General features: G+C 42.9%; 2 protein-coding genes across 2 annotated transcripts; both read left to right on the forward strand.

The window, feature by feature from the left end:
- Positions 1 to 553: 553 nt before the first annotated feature.
- Positions 554 to 3,807, forward strand: LOC309715708 (uncharacterized protein; the record flags this gene model as incomplete). Its single annotated transcript, XM_082549048.1, has 8 exons — positions 554 to 666; positions 1,648 to 1,745; positions 1,906 to 2,040; positions 2,272 to 2,420; positions 3,080 to 3,216; positions 3,309 to 3,402; positions 3,538 to 3,693; positions 3,799 to 3,807. The coding sequence occupies exons 2-8, from the start codon at positions 1,652 to 1,654 to the stop codon at positions 3,805 to 3,807; spliced, it is 774 nt and encodes a 257-aa protein (XP_082405174.1). The 5' UTR covers positions 554 to 666; positions 1,648 to 1,651.
- LOC309717284 (uncharacterized protein) lies at positions 3,759 to 7,735 on the forward strand. Its single transcript, XM_082551722.1, has 5 exons — positions 3,759 to 3,997; positions 4,078 to 4,261; positions 4,499 to 4,623; positions 4,795 to 4,890; positions 6,245 to 7,735. The coding sequence occupies exons 1-5, from the start codon at positions 3,815 to 3,817 to the stop codon at positions 6,482 to 6,484; spliced, it is 828 nt and encodes a 275-aa protein (XP_082407848.1). The 5' UTR covers positions 3,759 to 3,814; the 3' UTR covers positions 6,485 to 7,735.
- The last annotated feature ends 2,017 nt before the right edge of the window (positions 7,736 to 9,752 follow it).

Here is a 9,752-nt window from a genome sequence, read left to right on the forward strand (position 1 = left end):
ATATTTGCAAAAGTGCTCCGACGTTTTTGGAGATCTGACACCCACTAGCTCGAAGCTAACGGGAGGTCGAGACCTACTACAGCCGGGAGGAACACCGCTTTCCCGGCACATCGTGCCTCGACCTCCCGGTCGGCTTCGAGCTGGCGGCCTCCGAAGAATGCGGCTAAACTTTTGCGAGATCTCGCAATACTTTTGCGAGATCCCGAGTTTGTTTTGCGACATCTCGCAAAAGTCCGTCTTAATTTTTTTTTTCTCCCATGTCCCCTGCGGGGCTCCGTAGTAAAGGGTGCAGCATCGGAAGGGAATAAGCATCGAAGCCATTTGGAAAGGGAGGGGGGATGAGTGTGTGCATATCAGTGTATACACAGCAAAAACTGGAGTGTTAAAATTTCAGGGTTAAACATGTTAGAGTTGATTTCCACTCTCAAAGTGTCATTTTAACACATTCTGATTCAAATAGTGTTCAGTGTTGGAGTTATTAAACAGTGTTATTCAAGTCCAATTAAATGAAAGTTATTTATCTTGGTAGGCTCCTGGGCTTCTGCCCAGGTAAACCCGTGGATCAATTAATAGTTTGCTCTGCCGGGCCGATTTTCCATGTGCGTCTGCTGGTTACACCGTGGTGGATGCCTGCCGTGTTGCTGCTTGGAGTATTTTACACAAACGGTAAGTAATTCAAACTTATATAAAATTAACGGTATTCTATCGGTGCAGTGAGGTTTTCTTGATGTTTCTTGGTGTTCGGTTGCTGAAAACAAGCTTTAATAGAGGAGGAGATGTGTCGAAAATTCTATTTAGCCTCCAATGCTAATGTTAATGTTGCAGTCTTTTTACTCGTGAGTGACGGTAGACACTGCACGTAGAAGCGCCGCGCCACGTTCAGCTTTTCCCCTGTTCACACAGACACGTCTTTCTCCACGCCAGTTCATGAGCGTTTTTGCTCCTCTGTTTATTCAGAGCATTTTTTTTCACAATTGATAAGTAAATAACATCCCAAAATAATGGAAGAGAGCTTGTTTTAGTCACTCCTGCTTTTACTTTGACATCGTTCATCGTTGACTTGTCTCTAATCTGTCTCTCTCTGTCTCACTCTCTTCTCCCTTTGATGTTGCGGAGGTTTAGCTCAGTGTGTTAGTACTACGACTGTGGAGGAGGAAGTCGCTGGTTCGAATCCCCTTTGAGACACCCGCCCCAAACATAGTCAGTTAGGCTGTCCCCTCCTTTGCGATGTGTTTATTTTCATCTCTATTGTCTCTTTTCATACACGAATCTGATCGCATTTGTCAATCGCAGTATTTTATTTTGGAGAATAGCTTTTATCTTCAAAATTGCCTGGATTGTCTCGTGTGTCTTGGTGTAACTTCCTGCGGGATACTGAAACAATCGCTTCGTAGCACTCCGTGTCTGGTGTAAAATACACCATAGATTAACATGTATTTTGTATTGTGTTGCGTATCAATTGGACTCCTGCATGGACAGACACAGGTTTATTTGATAACATTAAATGTTATTGCAGTGAAATTCAAACGCATGGTCAGTATTAATCACCATGTACGGTATATGTCAGTGTTTTAATCATTTTTGCTTGAATTGCTCTAAATGTCAAATACTTACTAGTGTACCATTTTTGTTATTATTTTGTCTCAGTAAAATGCTGGTCCTGGTTCGATACTGCCAACAGCAGAAGTATGTGAAGTTGGAAGAGGTTGATGGGCGGTTTGAGTTTATGCAGTTTCATGAAAAAGGTTTGTTTATATCTTACCTAATTTTAGTTGGGGGGACAGAATTTTTTGTAGGGCGTTTCGCCAAGTCTCTTGAATCATACAGTGGTGTATCACTTTAGTGAATGTGAGGCAAGAACAGTTTACTTAAAAGGTGCACTCAGATATATCTTATCTTTTCCAGTCATCAAGAGATTCTGCCTGCCACCTGATGCAAAAGTAGTGTACAAAGATGCAACAGGGACAGAAGTTGATGAAGTGATTTTCAGTGACCTTATCAGCCAAGGCACTGTGGTCCTAACAGTTTTCTCAAGTGATGGTGAGAAATTTAAAGGGGCAAGCTCAACACCAGACATGGGGAAGGGCTGTGTGGCTGCTGGTTGTTCCAAATAATCAGGAGCACACAATTTGACCAATCAGCTGTTTGAACATTGAGATCAGTTAATTTAAATGAGTCAGGTCTGCAGTGTGATGTTGCCTTGTTAGTTAAAAATCCACAGCCAGATTTTTTTTCTACACCTTACAGAATAATGTTGTTTTTTCCTTTTAGAATTTTCTGATTGCTCCTTGTCTTCTGCATCTGATTGTTCTGATTCAAGCTTCAGCTCAAATGCAAGTACATCAACTATACTTCTAGATGAGGGTCCCAGGAAGAAAACAAGAGTTGAGGGTACTGTTGATGCAGCATCTGCTAAAAAGGTTGTGACTGTCACGGTTTGCGGGGCAAGCCGTGTGGATTTGTAGTAAGGACCCAAAAGGCGGTAGCTCTGGTGCAGGTGAGTGTTTATTTACAGGGGTGTAAGTACAAACAGCGGTGGCGACAAAACATGAAACCGGAAACCTAAACTGGGTAAACTAATAAGACAAACCAGAATGAGGATGCAGGGAGGTCCGGAGAAATACATACGGGGAGACGCAGGGAGACCGAGGGGAAACAACACAGACGAACCAGCCACTACTATGACAGAAGACACAACTAAAATACACTCAGAGAACACAGGGGGATTACATACAGGTGGGAACACAGCTGGGAGTAATTAACATGACGAGACTAGGGAGGCAAACTGAAAACACTCACATAAGACACAGACCTTCACAATAAAACAGGAACTTACACATGAAAGGACACAAACTAAGAAACGCGGACTAGATACAGGAACACACGGGCAGAACAGAGTAAACACTAACCAGAGGAAGAACAGAACCAAAATCGCGAAGAGAAAACACAAAACGCTGGGTCAAAAGGACCCAGGATCATGACAGTGACAAAACTCAGTTCTCATAGTTTTTTTTCTACTTCATTATTCTTAATATGTAGAAAAGCTATTCCTCACTTTTTGCCTCTTTTTTTTCTCAAGTTAATTGAAGGTGTACTTGGAACCAATTCAGGTGGTGAAGAGGTTCTCCAGGAATATCACACAACACAAACTCTAACAGATGCTACCAGAAGAAAAATGGTCAATATAATAGTGGCTCACATGATTGATTGCCATGGGTATGTGTGTTCTATTGGTGCATTTTTTTTTTTTAAATACAAGTTACTATTTTGCCATTACTTAAGCATGCTAATTTAAAATCGTTTTTCAGGCACCTCCCCACCAAAGCTGTTAGAGAACAGTACGCGCTAGGGGTAGTGACATTGTTCCCATCCCTGAAAGACCCATACTCCAAGAAAGGCTATGTATAGTCACTATTATTGCACTTTGTTTACATAATTTTCATGCTGTGCATCATTGGGATTTGTGTGCGTTGACATTTAAGTTCTGAAAATTTTCAGATTGACAACACATTATTTTTGAATGTATTTACATTTTAGGAACACTTCTATGATGCTGCAAGCAGCACTGGATACATTTCTTGGCGTTTGAAAACGATACAGAGAAAGACTAGAAGAGGATCTGCACCACCAAGTAGCTCCACTGGCTTTGCTCAAGAAGGAGGTAAGAAATTAAGTGTCCACAAACTAGATAATGTTCTCATTTACATTATATACTATTTTGTTTTCATTTACCTATCTGCTCAGCACCTATGCTTTTATGTTTGTATGTTTTTCTTCAGGGGGCCCAAATTACCAAAGGCCCATTAATGTCGACATGCAGCTTGATGGAGATGCTTGCCAGGAGGCCATCTCTTTGCTGAACCATACATATGACACTTCCTTGATTTTCCAGAAGATGAGAAAGACCTTTCAGCATCGTCAGAAGCTCATCAATGATCCTGACAAAGGTCTTGATATCCTGTCTATCTTTCCAAGATTCTTGGATACAAAAGGATTGGTGAGAATATTCAGTGGAATTTTTAATATCACTTTAAGTTTCAAGATGAATGTGGCAGTAGTAGATTTTCTTTCTTAAAGGTGAATCAAGACTTCACTCTCCTGTTTGATGATGAGATATCTACCAGGCTGCTTCAGAAATGGGATCCAATCTTTAGGTATCAAATCATCAAAGAGGCCAAGCAGCTCACCTCAACAGTAGAGTTGCGTCAATTGGTGCAGTCAGCAGAGAGTCCACCAGGAAGTGATCTTGATGAGGCAGCAAGTGAGTTTGTTAAATATGATTTGCTATAAGCAGTTAAAGTTCAATAGCATCAGGATTCTATTAATAAATACCAATTCATTCACCTGTTAGCTTTGCTTCATCAGTTTTCTTTAGCTGTTAGTTTAATGTTTATGACAGCACATTTCAACTTTCTTAGGAAGTGCTTTTCTAGTTCTCCTTAAAAGTTGCATTTGAAAGATTTGCTGTCAATTGATTCTTGTGACTCTTTGGCCGCAGCCTTTGACCAAGACATGGCCTCCCAGTTGTTACTGTTACATTTCCTTCTGCCACCTCCAGGAGGACCAAAATATCAAAAAATCAGCGCCTCTGATGCTGTTGAGAGACTTGTAGTCTTTCATAAGGTAATTTAATATTTATAGTTTTTATCATAAGTTGTCATGTCACTGGTTAAGAGGTGAATGAAACAAATTACAGTTGAGCTTACAAAGGAGGTTTACATACTCATTTCTGTGATGCTATTATCTCTGACTTGCTCCTGTGTCAAATGCTCAGTATCTTTGTCTCAACTCCAGTCTTGCTGCAGTTTGGAAGAGCATCTCCAGAATCAGCAGAGTCAGCAGCCATACCTCCTGCCTGTTGGGCACCAGAAGAGGAAGGTCGACAGCTTCTACACTCAACAAAAATATAAACGCAACACCTTTGTTACTGCTCCCATTCCCATGGGATGGACGTAGAGACCTAAAATTCATTCCAGATACACAATATAACCATCCCTCCCAAACAGTGGTCACAAATCAGTCCAAATGTGTGGTAGTGGGCACATCTGCTATATTGAGATAATCCATCCCACCTCACAGGTGTGCCACATCAGGATGCTGATCTGACATCATGAGTAGTGCACAGGTGTACCTCAGACTGCCCACAACAAAAGGCCACCCTGGAATGTGCAGTTTTGTCTCACAGCAAAATGCCACAGATGCCACAAGCAATGAGGGAGCGTGCAATTGGCATGCTGACAGCAGGAATGTCAACCAGATCTGTCGCCCGTGCATTGAATGTTCATTTCTCAACCATAAGCCGTCTCCACAGGCATTTCAGAGAATATGGCAGCACATCCAACCGGCCTCACAACCGCAGACCTCGTGTAACCACACCAGCCCAGGACCTCCACATCCAGCAGGTTCACCTCCAAGATCGTCTGAGACCAGCCACCCAGACAGCTGCTGGAACAATTGGTTTGCACAACCAAACAATTTCTGCACAAACTGTCAGAAACCGTCTCAGGGACGCTCAACTGCATGCCCGTCGTCCTCATCGGGGTCTTGACCTGACTCCAGCTCGTCGCCGTAACAGACTTGTGTGGGCAAATGCTCACATTCAATGGCATCTGGCACGTTGGAGAAGTGTGCGCTTCACGGATGAATCATGGTTCACATTGTTCAGGGCAGATGGCAGCTGAGAATGTCCCAGTTCTTGCATGGCCAGCATACTCACCGGACATGTCACCCATTGAGCATGTTCGGGATGTGCTTGACCGGCGTATACGACAGCATGTACCAGTTCCCACGAATATCCAACAACCTCGCACAGCCATTGAAGTGGAGTGGACCAACATTCCACAGGCCACAATTGACAATCTGATAGACTCCATGCGACGATGTGTTGCACTGCATGAGGCAAATGGTGGTCACACCAGATACTGACCGGTTCTGGGTCCCCAGACCCCCAATAGCGCAAAAAACTGCACATTCCAGGGTGGCCTTTTGTTGTGGGCAGTCTGAGGTACACCTGTGCACTACTCATGATGTCAGATCAGCATCCTGATGTGGCACACCTGTGAGGTGGGATGGATTATCTCAATATAGCAGATGTGCCCACTACCACACATTTGGACTGATTTGTGACCACTGTTTGGGAGGGATGGTTATATTGTGTATCTGGAATGAATTTTAGGTCTCTACATCCATCCCATGGGGAATGGGAGCAGTAACAAAGGTGTTGCGTTTATATTTTTGTTGAGTGTATGTTGCCATAGACAAGCGTCTCATCCCCTGCCAGGCCAGCCACTCCCTTGGGGCATTTGATGAGCTTTTTAAAGCTCATTTTGTGTTCAATGTGTCTTATGATGCTGCACTTGTGAATTTCTACACATTTCTGCAGACAACAGTATACAATATTGATATGGGGAAAATGAAGGAGTCCCCAAGAGTTCGTGACCTGAGAGCCAAAATCCTTAACCAGGAAATTCTTCTCACAACCTAAGTAAAAATCATTAAAATGCTGACATGTTTTTTGTGTAAGAGAGCTTATCCCATCAGTCAGCAGCTGATTTCACATTTAAGAGGTGAACATGGTTATTATCCTGGACCGAAGTTTAAGTTATTTTGTTGGCAGCCAGGCTGCAGGATTCAGCTCCAAACTTATGCAGGCTTTAGGAAGCACCTCAGTAGTTTTCACAGCAATGTTGACCAAAATGATCGAACTTCAGCCATTGCTTGTTTTTCTAATGACACAGTTTCACCTGCTTTGGAGGACCAGTTTAATTCCTCAAATCTTCCTCACAGTTCTCCCAGTGTTCTTCCAGAGTCTAGTTCTTCCAGTGTTCCAGTGAGCATTGATTCAGTACTTACAAGGGATTCATCCAAAGAAATGTGTGCATCCATTGTGGCCAAACTGCAGGGTAGTGGCCTTTCTAACAGTTTAGTATCCTCACTTGTAGGCGATTTGGAGGAATTAACAAGTGAGCTTCGCTCAGAAGCAAAGCAGGCCATTCTTTCTGCGTTACCCACAAAGGACTCCAGCATATCTTTAACAAATGAATGTTTTGAAAATTTTGAAAACCCTTTCACCAATCTGAACACAGAATGGAAACGAAATAAATACTTCAATCTAAAATGGGGCGTTGTAGAACCTAGAGGAATAACACTTGGAGTGAGGTATGACATCAGGCGAAATCAGAAGTCTGGTACTTATGATCAAGTACCTGTGAAGGATAATTTTATATATGTACCTATTTTGGAGTCTTTGAAGTTCATGTTTAGAAATCCAGAGATCTGTGTTTTCCTGCAGAGAGAGTGTAGCTCAGAGCCTGATGCTTATCATGACTTTTGTGATGGAAGTTACTTTAAAACTCACCTTTTGTTTTCAGCCAAAAGGCATGCATTACAAATTCAGCTATACTATGATGATTTGGAAACAGCCAATCCTCTTGGCTCTAAGCGCGGAATTCACAAAATTGGCTGCATTTATTTTGTTATAAGAAACTTGCCCCCAAAATTTAATTCCATTTTGATGAACATTCATTTAGTGTCACTTATCCACACACCAGATCTGCAAAAGTATGGTTTTGATGTTATACTGGAACCACTGATAAATGATGTCAAAAAACTGGAAAGTGTTGAGAAATCAGTTTTACCCCGGTTCTTTTTATTCCTCGAGCATCCAGAGATGGCACCGGACTCAGTAGTCATTTTCACAAAACTTTTATTCATCTTTATTCATCTTCATTTAAGCATGCACTTCTAGAAGGGAAGACGAGGCCGGTGTCCCTTGTTAGGTTTGTATTGTTGATTGTCATTTATGCTTAGAAATATTTACTTATATATGCTTAGAGTTTTGTAATTAGTTGTAGATTGGTAGAGGTTTTGATCCTTGATAGTCTGCAAACTTTGTGTGTATTAGACAGCACTTTGGGAGCATGAGCGGTCATACCGTGTCTTATTGTTTTATGGTAGGATTAACGTAGTTGCGTCTGTTCTAGTCTAAGTGCTCTTTGTTTAGATGAACTGCAGGACTTCCTCACCGTGTTATCTAGGATGAACCATCTAGGGTGAGGGGGAGGCTACCCTCTTCCTGACCAAGGATGTTTGACCCTTTGATCAGCAGTCCACACACACACACACACACACACACACACACACACACACACACACAGGCAAGGTACTCTTTGTGTGTATGTAGACGTCATATGTTAATGAACTTATGCATATTCATGTAACCTCAATAAAAGAACAGTGGTACGGGAGAACGGACGAGAGCAACTGGGGTCAAGTGAAGGAACGGCGCCTGTCCGGTTCTCTCCCGTGCACGAGTAACATGAAGAACTTTGCCTACTTGTGTCTTGCTTTGCAGTGTAATTATATTGTCTTCAACGTTCCAGCGGATAGATTCAAGCTACAAACCTATCATTAATTGGTCCTTCGATGCCGGAGCCCTGGAATCGCATTTACCGAGGGGAGAAGAGGCACGCTGAAAGACTGACGTCAGCCAGGAAGTTCCTGTGGATTCGCTGTCTGTCTTTTCTCCTCGATGAATGGCGATCGGCGGGATTCGAGGCTGATATTACACGCTAAGCAACGCCAAGTAAGTTTAAGTCTTTGCCACTGTGTGCGGCAGAGCACGCGGTCACTGTGTGAGACTGCATTGTAAGTCTTTGCCACTGTGTGCGGCAGAGCACGCGGTCACTGTGTGAGATTGCGTTGTAAGTCTTTGCCACTGTGTGCGACAGAGCACGCGGTCACTGTGTGAGACTGCGTTGTAAGTCTTTGCCACTGTGTGCGGCAGAGCACGCGGTCACTGTGTGAGACTGCGTTGTAAGTCTTTGCCACTGTGTGCGGCAGAGCACGCGGTCACTGTGTGAGACTGCGTTGTAAGTCTTTGCCACTGTGTGCGGCAGAGCACGCGGTCACTGTGTGAGACTGCGTTGAGACAATAGGCCTAATTTTTGTTGGTTGTGAGTGAGGATATTTGTTGTTGTTGTTGTTGTGTGAGTGTGTGCGGAGTAGAACACGTGGTCTGTGACACCGACTGCTGTTGTTATCATGGTTTCCTAAGCAGCCAGGAGTGTGTGGACAGGGCCAGCCCACATCAGTAGCACTTGAGATATGCTCTGGTGGATGGCTTTCCCCCCACCCCTTGCTGACACAAAATGTTAACTCTTTAGCTTGCCCTGATCGACAACAGCCTGTGTGCCAGACCATAGATTTAATTGAGGTGGATAGTTGTTAAAAGTAATCTACATTAAGCTTGTGGTTGCTTAAATTCAGTACAATGACATGTGAGGTGAAGTGATATAGGTAAATATTTAAACTAATGAAGTGCATAGAGGCACTTGACCTGTGTGAAAGACTGTCGTCTTGTTATGAGCCATTGTTGAGATATGGAGCACACCTGTGAAAACAACTAATATGCTCAACCCTGTATGAAACATCTAAAAGTACATGATGGAGAAGCTGTGTTGAATATGAAAGTGTAAGACTTTGCCGCTGTGGGCAGAGCATGCAACTACTGTGTGATGTTGCGTTGCAGTTTTTTTTCTGAGCTGATGAGCAAGCTACACATTATCAGATCAAGAGCTGTCTGGGAACTACTCAAAGAGGGGGAAACAGAGAGTGTGCAGCGTTTCCGTGAGCAGTTTTCCTGCATCTTGACTTGTGTGTAGAGTGTTTATAACATCAGCATCATGTTTTTGTTTATTTGTTTGTTGGGTTGAAAAATAGTTAAATAAACTGGTGATCATATTTACGGATCA

This window comes from Aulonocara stuartgranti (genome assembly GCF_965226115.1).
Source record: "Aulonocara stuartgranti genome assembly, chromosome: 2".
In the NCBI taxonomy this organism is placed as follows: Eukaryota; Metazoa; Chordata; class Actinopteri; order Cichliformes; family Cichlidae; genus Aulonocara; species Aulonocara stuartgranti.